Genomic DNA, 17,667 nt, shown 5'->3' with positions numbered 1-17,667 from the left:
AAAGACCCCACAATGCCAGTTTTGGGTGGGTGCTATTTTCCTGTTTTTTACATTAGCCAACCATCACATCTCAAATCAAATTTCAAATGGATGTTGAATTATTAGCGATTTTATGTTATTGTGTGCCGTTGCCCAATAAAAACCAGGAGGCAGAGGTGACTTTGATTCTCAGTCTGGGCTGACTTTCAGTTCTCCAGGGAAAGGGGCAAAAATGTTACCCACTCCACCACCCAACCCTGCCTCACCTCTTCATATGTTCAAAACCAGGGCACAATTCACTTCACACTGGCACTGCAGTCAAAGTGTAAACTCAGGCTCAGTGTGACACCAGACTGAAGTCAAATGAGACATTCTGGAATAGGCTACAGAGCCAGTTCAAGTCTGTTAACATCGTATGCGTGAGACAAAAGCATTGTGCTGTGCAAAGCAGAAACCATGTGATACCAACACAAAACTTGGGAGTCAATTTTCACTTTCAGGCCTGGCAAGAAATGGGTGCCAGCTTGTTCTCACACTGAACAATTTCGACTTAAACTGCCCTCACTTCCTCCAAATAAAAGGTGTGGCTATGGGTACCCGCATGGGCCCCAGCTATGCCTGTCTCTTTATGGGGTATGTGGAACATTCCTTGTTCCAGTCCTACTCTGGCCCCCTCCAACAACTCTTTCTCCGGTACATCGATGATTACTTCGGTACTGCTTCATGCTCTCGTCTGGACCTAGAAAAATTTATTAATTTTGCTTCCAATTTCCACCCCTCCATCATTTTCACATGGTCCATCTCTGACACTTCCCTTCCCTTTCTTGACCTCTGTCTCAATTTCTGGTGATAGACTGTCCACCAATATCCATTACAAGCCTACCGACTCCCACAGCTACCTCGACTACAGCTCCTCACACCCCGCTTCCTGTAAGGATTCCATCCCATTCTCCCAGTTCCTTCGCCTCCGTCGCATTTGTTCTGATGATGCCATTTTCAAAATCAGTTCCTCTGACATGTCTTCCTTCTTCCTTAACCAAGGTTTTCCACCCACGGTGGTTGACAGGGCCCTCAACCGTGTCCGGCCCATCTCCTGCGCATCCGCCCTCACAACTTCTTCTCCCTCCCAGAACCATGATAGGGTCCCCCTTGTCCTCACTTATCACCCCACCAGCCTCCGCATGCAAAGGATCATCCTCCGCCATTTCCGTCAACTCCAGCATGATGCCACCACCAAACACATCTTCCCTTCACCCCCCCTGGCGGCATTCCATAGGGATCGTTCCCATCTGTGACACCCTGGTCCACTCCTCCATCACCCCCTACACCTCAACCCCCTCCCACGGCACCTTCCCATGCAACCGCAGAAGGTGCAACACCTGCCCCTTTACTTCCCCTCTCCTCACCGTCCAAGGACCCAAACACTCCTTTCAAGTGAAGCAGCATTTCACTTGCATTTCCCTCAACTTAGTCTACTGCATTCGTTGCTCCCAATGCGGTTTCCTCTACATTGGAGAGACCAAACGCAGAGTGGGTGATCGCTTTGCAGAACACGTTCGGTCTGTCCGCAAGCATTACCCAGACCTCCCTGTCGCTTGCCATTTCAACACTCCACCCTGCTCTCATGCCCACATGTCCGTCCTTAGTCTGCTGCATTGTTCCAGTGAAGCTCAACGCAAACTGGAGGAACAGCACCTCATCTTCCGACTAGGCACTTTACAGCCTTCCGGACTGAATATTGAGTTCAACAATTTTAGATCATGAACTCTCTCCTCCATCCCCACCCCCTTTCCGATTTTCCCCCTCTTTTTTGTTTTTTTCCAATAATTTATATAGATTTTTCTTTTCCCACCTATTACCATTATTTTTAAATGTATTTCCATCCATTGTTTTATCTCTACCTTTTAGCCTTTTTCGATTCCTTCACCCCACCCTACCCACATTAGGGCTATCTGTGCCTTGCTCGTCCTGCTTTCCACCCTTAATTAGCACATTCCTTAGATAATATCACCACCTTCTACACCTCTTTGGCCTTTTGTCTGTGACATCTTTTGGCTATCTCCACCTATCACTGGCCCTCTATCCAGCTCTCCTTGTCCCAGCCCCCCTTAAACCAGTTTATATTTCACCTCTTTTCTATTTTTCCTTAGTTCTGTTGAAGAGTCATATGGACTCAAAATGTTAACTGTGCTCCTCTCCGCAGATGCTGCCAGACCTGCTGAGTTTTTCCAGGTATTTTTGTTTTTGTTTTGGATTTCCAGCATCCGCAGTTTTTTGCTTTTACTTATATTATAATGGGTGCCAGCAGATTGGATACCACTAAACGCCTTACCCAATTTCCTTTCCCATTCACCAGCGGAAGAAAGCATCAAATGGTTGGATAACAGGCAGCCAAATATTTGATCTAGCAATCTCATTTCCAAATACACACCCTCTTTAAGAAAAAATTACACAAGTGAATTTTTCCAATCAATGTTGTATGGATAATCAATCTTTGGCAAGAGCAAGAAAGGTTGTAAATGATGGCATCGACCATTTAGTTAACTCATGAAGCATGCTGCATGCCACCTATCAGTTCTCTGGGCTGATAGCTTTCTTTGGGAAATGCCTTGTGCGAGCTTGGGTGTAAAGCCCTTCCATTTGGTCTCTGACAATACAAACAAGTTGGAAATTCAGCATGGGTAAAATTATGCCACACCTACATCTTTACTTCTGAATTGTGACAGTTCAACATTGAATGACTCAATAAACTGTGACAGAAATATATGATGATTGAAATGTGATGGCGAAAGAGTGATATTACAAGTGAGTGTTTACACTATAAGAAATTAATGTAGGTACAAGATATGTATGTATATAGTCACCTGTGTCTTTGCCTAGAGTCTTGCTTTGCCTGAGATTAACAGGGCAGGAATGGTCACACAAAGGGGTCAGTCACCTCCTTGCCTTTTAAGCTGCTCCAAATTGGTGCACGATGTAAATAGGGCCCTGGTTGCAATTTTGTGTTAGAACTGTTTGGAGTGTGTGCTGTGCAGGTTCCATTCAATTTATGTTTGATGAAGCTGAGAAGGCCCAGCCAAGAGAAGTTTGAGATTATTTTTATGGATCCCAGAAGCAAGAGTGCACCTCCTTGTCCCACAAACCTGGGCCTCTGCCACCCTCGGACATAACTCTCTGCCATCACGCCCCATTCCTAAATTTGCTTTACTGACCTATCCAGTGCAGCCTGGTAATTCTGGACCTCAATTTAGTGATTTGATATAAATGAGGCCAGACCTCTAAATCTCAGCTGCTTCTTTGGCTAGAGTTCTCTCTGTCCAGTTAGTCACCAAAAGGTCAAGAGCAAGGAGTCAAGAAATGCATGGTCCATGCACAAAATGCATTCCAAGACATAATTGGACCACAGTGTTCAGATACATTTCAGTCCTCATGTAAAGGCGTACAGATCTGCCCTTATTTGTATATAATAGGTGACTAATACCTTATTACTTATTGTTAAATAGCACAGCTTGAAGGGAAATGAGGCAGAGTTTGTTGAAGCATGGAAGTTTATCTGTTTTGCCTTTTGGGAAACCAAGCAGCTATGGTGCATCACTGGTGGGAGGATGGAATTGCAGCAAGATGAGTTTATGTGGGAAGTTTCTAACATAAATATGGATGTAAGAATTTATAATTTATAAGAATTTATAATGAAAGAAACTAAGTGTATGCAGATGTCACATATCGAATACCAATCAGTTCATTGCAGAATCAGCTTATAGCTGATGTATGTGACATATTTTCCACATGCAACACAAACATGCACATACATGACCTAAGACTGTATTCCTCATTTTGAATTCTTTCCCAGTTTACTTTATCACCCCTGATGTGCAGATTCTGCTGGGGACGATTCTGTGAGCATCAGCAATCTTCCATTCTTCACAAGTGTGCCAATATGCACTGAGAGGGTTGGCAGCTTATATGGCCATGAAGGACATTGCAGATGACCCCAATCTTCAACTCACTGGGTATCCACACATGTGGCTATTAGGGTAGTAGGAGATAAGCATTTCCATATGAAATGTGAAAACTTATGCCTCTGAATTAGGGAAAATGTTACAACTCTATCCCCATCTCACCCTGTTCAGTTTGAAGATGCAAAGGCTGTGGGTTCAAGTCCCACTCCACAGACCCGAGCACATACAGGCTTATGTTCCAGTGCCATACTGAAGGAGTGCTGTGGTGTCAAAGGTTCCATCTTTCGGGTGGGACATTAAACTGTGGACCCTCCATGTGAGTCTAGATAGTAAGTGTTATTAGGCTACTTGAGGATCACATCTGAACCTGGTCCTGTTCCCATTTGATATTCAGATGCCAGCAGGAAACACTGGACAGTAATCAGGATTGGAAATATGGTGAGTGCCATTGATATTTCAGAAACCATTGCACCTTCCCTTCTGCTGCCCCAATACTGACTGGTAACTGGCCCACTACCACACTGGACAGTACAGTTATAGAATCTTAAAATCTTATAGCACAAAAGGAGGCCATTCAGTCCATCATGCATGCATTGGCACTCTAAAAGGAGCTATCCAATTAGTTCCGCTCCCTTGCTCTTTGTCCATAGCCTTCCAAATCCAGCAACAGCTTCAACAACAACCTGTGTTTATGTAGCACCTTTAAATGTATTAAAACATCTCCAAGCACTTCACAGAGGCATTATAAAACAAAATATGATGCAGAGCCACATAAGAAGATTTTATATGTCCAATGACAAAGATCTTGGTCAAAGAGGTAGGTTTTAAAGAGTGTCTTAAAGGAGGAAAGTGAAATAAGACAGGCAGAGAGTTGCAAGGAGGGTATTCCAAAGTTTGGGGCATAGGCAACTGAAGGCCCAGCTATCAATAGTGGAATGATTATAATCAGATGCCCAAGAGGCCAGAATTGGATGAACACAGATATGTCGGAGGGCTGTGAGGGTAGAGGAGATTACAGAGAGAGGGAGAGGTGAGGTCGTGGAGAAATTTGAAAACAAGGATGAAAATTTTAAGATTGAGTCACTGCTTAACCAGGGGCCAGTATACGTCTGCAAGCCCCAGGATAATGGATAAACGGCATTTGATGGGAGTTAGACATGGGCAGCAGAGTTTTGGATGACTTCAAGATTACAAAGGGTAGAATATGGGAGAGCAGCCAGGAGTGCATTGGGATAGTCAAGTCTAGAGGTAACAAAGACATGAATATTTTTGAAAAAAGAGACATGCTATCTAAGCTTTTCATCTTGCACTCATCAGGACATCTTGCAAGAAATTACCAAACTGTAACAGGGGAACAACAATTTATACTGCATGAGAAGAGAATGCTGATTGGTTGGCAAGTGGGCTCTGATTGGTGGAGATGTTTCCATGGAGCATGCAGCATGAAGCAATTAGCTGCCCAGCCTGAATGAGAGTTTCAGCATCAGATGCACGGAGACAGGGGTGAAGTCGATAAATGTTACAGAGGTGGAAATAAATGGTCTTAGTGATGGCACAGTTTGATTAGAATCAAATATGATACCAAGGTTGCCAACAATCTGGTTCAGCCTCAGATAGTTGCCATGGAGAGGTGGCTAGGGAGTTGAGGCTGGGATTTTCCGGTCCCGCCAGCGATGATGCCCATAGCTGGCGGGACTGGAAAATCCTGCCCTGAGTTTTTGGCACGGCCAAAGACAATGGCTTCAGTCTTCCCAATGTTTCATTGGAGGAAACCTCTGCTCATTCAGTACTGGATGTTGCACAAGCAATCTAACAACTTAAAGACAGTGATGAGGTAAAGCTGGGTGTCATCAGCGTACATGTGGATATGTGCGTGTTTTCAAATAATGTCATCGAGGGACAGCATGTAGATGGAAAATAGGAGAAGGCCAAGGATCAATCTTTGGGTCACACCAGAGGTAACTGTGTGGGAGTAAGAAAGAAGCCATTGATGGTGATTCTCTGGGTATAATTAGATAGATAATTCCCCTTTGAAAGTTATTACTGAATCCAATTCTACAACTTTTTCAAGTACTCCATGATGTAACAAATCATGTTGTAACAAAAAGTAACTTCTCTTCATCTCCCCTTGGTTCTTTTGCCTATTGTATTAAATCCGTACCCTCTGGTATCATTTGAGTAAATCTCCATGTGCCTTATCCAAGCCTTGACATTCTTCCTATTGTATGGTGCCCAAAATTGAGCACAATACACCAGCTGGGGTCTAACCAATCACTTGACCAATAATTCATCAGAGTGGCTAGCTCTTGAGCCTGTTTAACCAGGTTACGCTATGCTACCAAAAGCCAGCAAGTCAGTCACACCAACTGGAAACAGTCAAACTGAGAGATATTTATATCTTGTGTACTTATATCTGTTAAAGTTGTGGTGAACAGCTCATGTGTGAATAAAGCTTGGGTGGTTATGTATTCAAGATTAACAACTCTTTGTCTCCATAGAAGCTAAACTATTGGAGATCCACTTCCAAACCCTGGTTGTTAGATTGGTATCTTTGTAATAGGATAAGGCGCTTTTGTTGCCTTGATGTTTAATGCAACAAAGCCCATGGGAGATGCTGCCTTCCTTTAAGGAAGTTGTCTGCACTTCAAAGCAGACAAATCCCTCTAATTCTTTTTATCGTGCAGGCACATTAAGATGGTAAATATGGTATATATACCAGCAGAGACTAATTTGGGGTGAATTTCTGTGGAGGCTCTCCAGCTCTTCCACCATAACTGTTAACACAGCTTTTTCAGGGTTTCTGTGGCATGTCTGCTGAAATGGCAAATGATTAAGAGACCACCCCCCCACCCCTCCTCACACAGATTCACTCACTATGCCTTGCTAAGGTTTCTTAATCCAGGCTCTTTATTTTCACACAGTTAGCCCAGTATGTGTACAGCAAACATTTGATTGTGCTTCATGTTACCTAGTCTACCCATTTTGCTCCTAGGCATATATAAGGACAGATATTCCTGTCTGCTCCCACCCAGACAGCTGGACTCAGAAACAAAGGCGTTTCCTACCCTGGGCCCTTTATATGGCTTAGAAGCATCATTGACACAAGGCTCTCCCTTGCTACCACCAGCCTGAAGAGGAAGGAAAGTATGGCAGAGTTGTAGGTGCCTGAGGTCAGGCCTTGGAGATTGGGATCTTTTGACTGCTCATGGAGACCTGGGTATCCTCAAAGTTGTAGTGGGGAGAGATTCAAACAGTAGAAAAAGATTCACCTGGAAGTCTTCAGACAGCCCTCTAGAAGCCCAGGAGGCCTTTCAGGTCCTGTAGCAGTTGGGGACAAACCCAAGCACCCAGTTTTTATGGACAATTTTATCTCCTGCATTTGAGCATCCAGCAAGCAATCGTTTGGAATTTGGGAATAGCCACTTCCACCTCTCTGGAATGATTGCAATGAGCCTGGCACTGTACACTCTGCAATGTTCAATTGTTCTGTGTTTGATTATGTGAGTCTGTTTAGCATTGATGCTCATTGTGCTTGATTAGTTAATCCTGGGTATGTGAAAAGTAAACAAAGCTTAGGTAGAGCTCGAAGCATGAGAGAGTAGATATTTTAAAGCACTGCAAATTAAGTTCCCGCACACATACAAACAGGTGTATCATCTCTGCATAGATCTGAGATATAAAATTTACAAGCTCCTCCCCTCCTCTTCTGCCCACCCCACCCCAGAAAAGGACTGGGAGAAGGATTAGGAAAATCAGGCCTAAATTCTCAGTTGTAAATAAATGTGCAACAGTAGATTAGCCTTGATAAAGTGGCCCTACAGAGTTCTATTTTGCACCTCTCAAAGTAATAGAAGGTGTGGCCGGGTTTCTGACATATTCTCTTCGCAGACAAATAATGGAGAATCAAATGATATGTTATTGTTGAGCTAAGCTACCTCACGTACAACACAAAATAAAGATAACAATTTTGGCTCATGACAGATTCAGCCTAATTGTGGAATCTGTTGACAAGCGGATTTAATTCATTCTTGGGATGTGGCATTGCAGGCAAAGGTGGCATATATTCTCCATGTTTAGTTTCCTTTAGAAAGTGGTGATACAACTGAGGGAAGTTAAGAGTCAAAAACCATGGTATTAGGCTGAGTCATGTGCAGACCAGACTTGTTACAGTAGATTTTCTTTCCAAAAGAACATTTGTGCATTAATTGAGTAAAGGATCATCAAGAGTAGGCTGTACACCAAAAACCTGCTTCACCATTCAATTAGACCATGACTGATCTGCAACTTAACTCTGTTTACCCTCCTCTGCTCCAGATTCCTTGATATCCTTAACTAACAAAAATCTATCAAGTCCTGGCATCCACAGCCTTTTGGGAGGAGAGAGTTCCAGGTTTTTACTGTACCCGTTGTGTGAAAAGTACTTCCTGATTGCATAGAATCATACAGCACTCCGCACTCCCAAATGGTCTAGCTCTAATTTTAAGGTCATGCGCTTTTGTTCTGAATTCCCCCACCAAATGAAATTGCTTCTCTATAGCTACACCATAAAATCTTCTTAACATTTTAAACGTCTCAGTCAGGTCACCTCCCAAACTTTTATGCACAATAGATTACAAACCTTGTTGAAGAAACATCTCTTCATAATTGAACCCTCACTTGCATGACAATCTGGAAGACTCATGGTCACTTTTACTGATACCAGTTTTTCTATTTCTGATTTTTTTTTAGACTGAATTCAGGTTCTCAAACTGCCATATTTGAACTCATGACTCCTGCTGTATTGGTCCGATAAAATAATCACCAGGCTATTGCACCCTCAAATTGTTCAGGCAACAAAACTTTGAGGAAAAAGACTTAAACTCTAATTGAGAGTCTATTTGGTTTGTAAATGGGGCAGTCTGAACAGTGCATGGGAAACGAAAGATGGGAATAAAAGATGACGCCTATTTGCTGCAATCAATAATGACTGCAATTTTCCTGTGATCAAAGTTAGCAGCGCTTCTTCTAGGCTACAGTGCTTTCTAGGCAACTTAAAGTACTATTCAACTATTGCTCACAGCCTGGGCCGAACATTGTTGGCTTCAAGTCTATAATCATTCCCTCTTGAGACTTTAAAGAATTGATTGTTCTTTAACTGATTCTCTTCCTGGCGGCTCAGCATTAATTATCTCTGACAGCCAAGTCTCTTACTGTCTGGCTTCAGATAAGGTACTGCTGCCACTATGTTTTTTTTAATTAGCCTACCTCTGATCAGCCCTCTTCAGACACATGTCTGTGCCAAAAGACATCAGACCTCACCGTATCCCCTTCTCTGCCCTGACATTAATGATTCCTCAAAGTTGATGGGTACTTTTAACAAAGGCGTCTTTCCAACATTTATCTAAACTACTAACTATTATCAAATCATAGGACCTTACAGCACAGAAGATTGCCATTCTTCCCATCCTGCTAATGCTAGCTGTTTGAAAGACCTATCCAATAAGTCCTACTCCTTTCCCCAAAGTCATGCAAATTTTCCAAATTTATATCTAATTCCCTTATGAAAGTTAACATTGGCTCTGCTTCCATCACCTTTCAGGCTGAACATTCTAGGTCATAGCAACTCACTGCATAAAAGAATTCCCATCCTCCTCTACATTCTTTTTTAAGTTACCAAATATCTTCTGATTATCGATCCTCCAGTCAATGGAAACAGTTTCTCCCTAACTGTTCTAGCAAATGTCCTCAACATTTTGAGCATCTCTATTAAATCGCTTCTGAGCCTTCTCTGCTCTAAGGAGAAGAATCTCAATTTCTCTAGATTCACCACACGATTGAAGTCCCACAATTCTTGGTACCATTCTAGTAAATCTCCTCTCCATTCCATTCAACACCATTATACCTTTCCTATGGTCTGGTAGATATATAGCAGCAGACATTTAAGGGAATATTTTGAATACACAGTATAGATAAATTCCAACGAGGAAGAAAAAGTCCAAGGGGAGGACTCACCATCCATGGTTAACTAAAAAAATTAAAGATAGTATCAAACTTCAAGAAAATGAATATAATCACACAAAGATCAGATGGCAGGTCAGAAGATTGGACAGAATATAGAAAACAGTAAAGGATGACTAAAATAGTAATAAGGAGGAAAACATTAGGGGCAGGATGTTCCCCCCATCGGGGGGAAGTTGAAATGCGGATGCACAGAGGTGCGCCTCTGATCGGTGCCCCCTAACGGGGACGCACCGCCATTTTACATGGGCGGGCCAATTAAAGCCCACCCAGCATGGTGTCCGCACGGAAGCGCTGTGCGCTCCCAGTGCGGGGGGGTGGAGGGGATTCCCTAAACTCGAGAGTGCGCTCTTTCACATATGCGTATGAAAGAGCGCACTCATCTCCCTGAGGCTAAGTGCGGCCTCAGGGAGATCGGCTCTACTGTACAAATTATTAAAAATAGAAAAAAAAAATCCCTGACATGTCCCCTCATGTGACACTGTCGTATGAGTTGGGACATGTCCATAACTTTTAAAAAAACTTTAATTAAATTTTTTAAAACCTACATGAAACCTCATCCCGCCCATGGATGAGGTTTCATGCTTTTTCTAATTTCCACCAGGGCTCCTGGCCTGAACGCCAACCTTAAGGTTGGACGGGCAGGTCCTTTAATTACTTAAATGACTCTGTCAATGGCCTTAATCGGCCATTGACAGGTCGGTGGGCGCACAGCTGATTTTGCTGAGCCCCCGCCTACCTGAAAATTTAAATGGGGTGTAGTGACGTCGGGAGTTCCGCCCCACGTCATCCCGCGTCATTTTACGTGTTGGCAAACAGGCCCCGCGCCCCGCTCGCCGACAGGGAAATCCTGCCCTAGGGTACGAAAAAATGTTAGCTAGAAATATAAAGACAGGTAGCAAGAGTCACTGTCGCTGGGTCAAAATCTTGGAACTCACTCCCTACCAGCACCGTGGGTGTACCTACACCACATGGACTGTGGCGGTTCAAGAAAACAGCTCACCACCACCTTTTCAAGGGCAATAAGGATGGACAATAAACGATGTCCTAGCCAGTGACGCCCAGATACTCTGAATGCATATTTTAAAAGTTTCTATTGATATTTGAAAAAGAATAGTGTTAACAAGGTGAGTGTTGGTCCTATCGAAAATGAGTCTGGGAAATAAATAATGGAAAATAAGGAGACGGCTGATCAATTGAACAGCTATTTTGCATCGGTCTTCACTGTAGAATATACAAGTAACATTCCAGAAATAGCCGTAAATCAAGAAATGGAAGGGAAGGGTGAGCTCAAGGAAATTACAATCACCAGGGAAGTGGTACTGAGCAAATTGGTTCAGCTGTGGGTTGACAAGTCCCCGTGTCCTGATGCACTTCATCCTAGGATCTTAAAAGAAGTGGCGAGTGAGATAGTTGATGCGTCGATTTTAATTTTTCAAAATTACTTAGATTTGGGGAAGGTACCATTATATTGGAAAATAACAAATGTAACTCCTTTATTCAAAAAGGGAAGGAGACAGAAAGCAGGAAACTACAGGCCAGTTAACTTAACATCTGTCATAGGGTAAATGTTAGAAGCTATTACTAAGACTTTATAGCAGGGCACTTAGAAAAATTCAAGGTAATGAGGCAGAGACAATATGGTTTTGTGAGAGGGAGATCATGTTTAACCAATTTACTGGAGTTCCTTGAAGAACTAACATATGCTGTAGATAAAGGGGAAACAGTGAATGTACTATACTTAGATTTCTAGAAGGTATTTGATATGGTGCCACATTAAATGTTATTGAGAAAAATAAGTGCTCATAGTTTAGGGGGTATCATATTGGCATGGATAGAAGATTGGCTAGCTAACAAGAAACAGAATAGGTATAAATAATAATAACAATAATAAAAGAGTAGACTCATTTTCTGGTTGGCAAGATGTAACAAGTGGTGTGCCACAGGAATCAAGGCTGGGGCCTCAACTTTTCACAATTTATAAAATGTCTGATGAAAGGACCAAAAGTTTAGTTGTTAACTTTGCTGATGACAAAAAGATAGGTAGGAAAATAAGCTGTGAAAAGGGCATAAGGAGGCTGCAAAGGAATTTAGATAGGTTAAATGAGTGGGTAAAGATTTGGCAAATGGAATATAATGTGGGAAATATTAAATTGTCCATTTTGGCTGGAAAAATAAAAAGAAGCATATTATCCAGATGGTGAGAGATTGCAGAGCTCTGAGGTGCAGAGGGATCTGTGTGTACTAGTCCATGAATCGCAAAAGATTAGTATGCAGGTACAGCAAGTAATTAAGAAAGCTAATAGAATGCTATTGTTTATTGCGAGGGGAATTGTGTACAAAAGTAAGGAGCTTATGCTTCATTTATACACGGCATTGGTGAGACCACATCTGGAGTACTGTGTACAGTATTGGTCTCCTTATTTAAAGAAGGATGTACGTATGTTAGAAGCAGTTCAGAGAAGGTTTATTAGATTAGTACCTGGAATTGGAGGTCGTCTTATGAGGAAAGGTTGGACAGGTTAGGTTTGTGTCCACTGGGGTTTAGAAGAGAAAGAGGTGACTTGATTGAAACATATAAGATCCTGAGGGGTCTTGATAAGGTGGATGTGGAGGGGATGTTTCTTCTTGAGGGAGAATCTAGAACTAGAGGTCGCTGTTTAAAAATAAGAGGTCACCCATTAAGACAGAGATGAGGAGAAATGTTTTCTCTCAGAGGGTCTTTATCAATTGAGGCATAGATTACAAAAGTAGGGAGGTCATGTTGGAGTTGTATAGAACCTTGGTGAGGCCACAGCTGGAGTACTGTGTGCAGTTCTGGTTGCCACATTATAGGAAGGATCTGATTGAACTGGAGGGGGTGCAGAGAAGATTCACCTGGATGTTGCCTGGGATGAAACATTTAAGTTATGAAGAGAGGTTGGATAGACTTGGGTTGTTTTCGTTGGAGCAGAGAAGACTAAGGGGCGACCTGATCGAGGTGTACAAGATTATGAGGGGCATGGACAAGGTGGATAGGGAGCAGCTGTTCCCCTTAGTTGAAGGGTCAGTCACAAAGGGGCATAAGTTCAAGGTGAGGGGCAGGAAGTTTAGGGGGGATGTGAGGAAAAACTTTTTTACCCAGAGGGTGGTGACGGTCTGGAATGCACTGCCTGGGAGGGTGGTGGAGGCGGATTGCCTCACATCCTTTAAAAAGTACCTGGATGAGCACTTGGCACGTCACAACATTCAAGGCTATGGGCCAAGTGCTAGTAAATGGGATTAGGTAGGTAGGTCAGGTGTTTCTCACGTGTCGGTGCAGACTCGATGGGCCGAAGGGCCTCTTCTGCACTGTGATTCTGTGAAGATGTCCAAGAAACCCTTAATCTAAGTTACAGTCTACAATAAGTACTGATCATTTTTGTCGCACATTTTCAGTTGACAATGAAGAATTCACCTGACAATTGTTTCTCCTCCTTGGCCATTCCTGTCAGCATTAAGATATGATGATTGTTGGTCCACTCACAAAGCTGCCTAGAGCTTCCACGACAGAACTCCCATCCAGACCTTAAGGTTCTATACTGGCTCTCTTCTTCCATCTAATATCTGGGTTCAGGATTTGTCATTTGGAAAGAAATATTGTTGCAATACGATGCCCGAAGCTTTTGCAAACAATTAAATTATAAATTCTTTGGCAATAAATCACTGAGCAGGGAAAGAAAAAGATGACTGAATGCATAACCAAACAATGAGGTGCTGAGAGGGCTCTTAAAGTTGGGTAGGAAAGTAACAGACTGCCAAGGTTTGGTGATAAGCAAGGTGCGTGGTACAGGGCACTGGAATTGGAAGACTAAATAAAATGGACTGAAGTTGACACATGTATGATATCATAAAGCTGGGCAGCAGAAGTGGTACCTGCCAGAGAAATGGTTAGTCTCAGTTCATAACAAAAGGGCCGGAAGTGTGATTTTGCTTTAAGAAAAGAGATTTCTGCATGAGGGGCATTCTCAAAGTCATTCAAACAAGGGAAATTAGTAGAGGAAGCAATTAATCCAAATTTAGGAAAAGCGTGGTAATATTTTGTTTTGATCCAGTTTTTAGTCCAGACTCTGCAGAAGGCGCATGTTAAATGAGCAAATGTTCCATTTCCGGTACCAACGTTCATCATTTTAATGAAAACAAAATCTAACCAAACAACGACAAAGAAACCTATGGGACACTGTAATTCCTGTGCCTTGAAGAAAGGAAAAAGGGAAAGGAGAAATGTATAGGCCGCCTTTTGTGATTTCAGGATGTCCAAACTGTTTCCAATGGCTGAAGGGTCAATAACTTCAGGGCACAGATTTAAGGTGATTGGCAAAAGAGCTAAAGGCGACATGATGAAAAATATTTTTATGCAAGAAGTTAGGATTTGAAATGCGCTTCTGAGGAGGGTGGTGGATATAAATTCAATAGTAGCCATCAAAAGATAATACCATCCAACTCCTGCAGTAGGATGCTGGTAGTAGCTCCTAAAATATCGCTGCTGAACTCATCGAATTTATTAAAAGCTAATGCCCTTCTGGTCTCTAGAGCTCCATATTACTCATCATTACTGCATCAAATGCAGCAAGACCTGAACAATATCCAGGCTTGGGCTGACAAGACGCAAATAACATTCACACCACACAAGTGCCAGGCAATGACCATGTTCATCTAAAGAGAGAGTCTAACCATCACCCCCTTGACATTCAATGGCATTACCATTGCTGAATCCCCACTATCAACATCCTGGCGGTTACCATTGACCAGAAACTGAACTGGAGTAGCCATATAAATACTTTGGCTACAAGAGCAGGTCAGAGGCTGGGAATCTGGCAGTGAGTAACTCACCTCCTGACTCCCCAAAGCCTGTCCACCATCTACAGGGCACAAGTCAGGAGTGTGATGGAATACTGTCCACTTGCCTGGATGAGTGCAGCTCAAACAATACTGGAGAAGCTTGACACCATCCAGGACAAAGCAGCCACTTGATTGGCACCCCTTCCACAAACATCCTCACCCTCCACCACCGACGCACAGTGGCAGCAGTGTGTACCATTAACAAGATACACTGCAGCAATTCACCAAGGCTCCTTAGACATCACCTTCCAAACCCACAACCACTACCATCTAGAAGGACAAGGGCAGCAGCTACATGGGAACATCACCACCTGGAAGTTCCCCTTCAAGCCACTCACCATCCTGACTTGGAAATATAGTACCGTTCCTTCACTGTCACTGGGTCAGAATCCTGGAACTCCCTCTCTAACAGCACTGTGGGTGTACCTACACCACATGGCCTGCAGCAGTTCAAGATGGCAGTTCATCACCACCTTCTCAAGGGCAATTAGGAAATGGGCAATAAATGCTGGCCTAGCCAGTGACACACACATCCCAAAGATGAATAAAAAAGAATCAGGAGAGTTATTTCAAAATCCTTTAATTGACTGATTTTCATTTAGGGGATGTTGCCACTGAAGAAGTAAGACAACCTCACGTATAGAATCTCAGAATTAAGGAGAGGACTCAGTACAATACAGCAGGGGTAAATACAACAGCCTTTTAGATATATATTCTGGATTTTTGGGCAACCCTTCTCACACTGTAAGGCAATTGGGTGTGGTTATATCAGATAACGTAGCCCTTTGTCGGTCCCCAAGTAGGTGTGAATCTAAGAGCCAAAGAGGATATGGCAGATCCAGGCTACTAGGCCCAGCCACCAACATCCGGTGGGCCATGAATGCCTCGGGTCAGTGCCATAACTGCAGCCTGAACATCATGGTTCCCACACAATGTCTTCTCGAGGGGGGTTTGAAAGTCTGTGGCCTACATTTTTCATCCTGAAGTGATTCTAAAACTCAGTCTGTGCTGACTTCCCATTTGGTTAGTGTGTCACAGTATTTAAGGTGGTTCCAGAGAAAACGTAAAGGGCGTTTGCCAAGGACACATAGTCAAAGAACAAATTTCTTTTCGTATTTTTGCCAATTAGACAGCTAACCACAATAAAACCACACGCTGACACATCTGCCATATTTCCTGAATTAACGACAAATCAGAAGTGTAACTGGGACAGGAGATTACTTTTTAACACAGTATCATTAGCATAAACTCTATTAATAGATTTCCTAATATCTCTCGTGCAATGCACAAAGTTGTAACATTATATTTGAAATCCAGGATCTAAGTGTTAGGCTTGGCATAGGACTTAGAGGAAGCTAAATCTTGATTTGCAAGCTGCTCTTGTGTGACGAACAAGTTCCTCAACAACATTGTGGAAACAGACGCCATCAATTAGCCGCACATCTCACTTCCTCTATCACATATCCGTGCCTGTCTAAAATGCTCAACAGGTGCCTGTTTTCAGGTGCCTGCTTTGCCAAGTATGTTGCTGGGCAGAAAACGACTCAGCAAAAATTTTAGACAGGCGAGCCAGTGGAATTGACCCCAGACAGGGAAACTTGTTTCAAAGTTATTTAACTGTGAACTGTAACAACTATTGCGCAGAAAAAAAGGAGCTTCCTTATTTCTGCATTTGTTGAATTTTATTTTAGATTTGTACTCATGTCAACTTTTCGTTTAGTCTCTTTGAGCAGCACCGCTTTTGAAACAAGCTACCCACATCCTGTTGACAGATAGACTCACAGAAATGTGGCAGATTTGGGCGACTTTTAACTCACTTTATGGTATATCGTTTGTGAAAGAATGAAAGCCGGTTTCCCTTACCCACTCCATATCTCTCCCTGACTGTCCTGCTCCAAGGAGGCATAGTTCAATTAACACTGTAGGTTGTTCCACGCAACGCAGCTGATGACCAGCAAAGCTGAGGTCTTGCAAAGCTATGTCTGAAGTGCTTTCGCTTTAGTGTATCCGGAAACTTCTCTACGAAGAAGTACTGACGTCTCAACCACAAAGGCGGCAAGGTGCAAGCAATGGTGTTGGGGGATTATTTAAATGAGGCCTGATTAAGATACTTTCATAAAAGCAAAGATGGAAGATATACTTCTAGCCTGTATATGTTACAATCTATTGACCTGCATTGATATATTTTAATAAAGCACTGCACCTGAATGATTTTCAATGTTAAGACTGGCACACTTGCAAAGTGGAAGTGCGTTGTTCCTTCTATTGCTCTGTCCTTTTGAGACAACGCCTTCAATTTTATGTAATGCCCTGTTATAAACCTGGTTGGTGCGTGTAATTAAGGGGACTTTCCTACCTACTTCAGAATTTCTGAGAAAGGCCCTGCAGGAAAGGGACCTCTTCATTCATGTCTCGATGCAATCATTTTGCAATGGAATCTCCTCACACATCTTGGGGTATGGACACAGGCCACATGGACATTTTCAACCAGTCACATAGTTAGTGCGACCTTTTTGCTCAAACTCTGATGTGAGTGCAGGTGATAGGAAGGTGTTATTGGCCATGCCTGCGTGCTGTTCCAGGCGGTCAGCAAATTTGACCACATTGGTTAAAACCTGAACGAGCCAAAGCTTTCCTTTACCCTGAATATTATATGTTGAAGCTGAACACTTATTTGTGCCCATTAATCCTGGTTAATTTTGTCTTTCTCTCTCCACATCATATTTAAACCACCCTCTGTCTGATCATACCTAATACTATAGCAGCTATGCACCAAACCTAACTGTTTATGGTTATGGCTATTGATTACAATTGATTCAGCTGTTAGCCTTCATTGGTAGCACACTCATGTCAGAGGCAGAGGTTTGTGGGT

At 42.8% G+C, this 17,667-nt stretch overlaps 1 protein-coding gene across 1 annotated transcript in view; it reads right to left on the bottom strand.

Moving 5' to 3' along the window:
- Positions 1 to 16,783, bottom strand: part of dock2 (dedicator of cytokinesis 2) — a 634,661-nt gene extending 617,878 nt beyond the window's left edge. Inside the window, exon 1 of the mRNA XM_078550540.1 lies at positions 16,659 to 16,783. Within this exon, the coding sequence (XP_078406666.1) occupies positions 16,659 to 16,701 (43 nt within the window). The 5' untranslated portion in view covers positions 16,702 to 16,783. The remainder of the gene's footprint in view (positions 1 to 16,658) is intronic.
- Positions 16,784 to 17,667: the final 884 nt, after the last annotated feature.

Source organism: Cetorhinus maximus, chromosome 10, assembly GCF_964194155.1.
Source record: "Cetorhinus maximus chromosome 10, sCetMax3.hap1.1, whole genome shotgun sequence".
NCBI lineage: Eukaryota > Metazoa > Chordata > Chondrichthyes > Lamniformes > Cetorhinidae > Cetorhinus > Cetorhinus maximus.
Note: the sequence above shows the minus strand (reverse complement) of the source record. Positions and strands in the feature narration are given on the sequence as shown.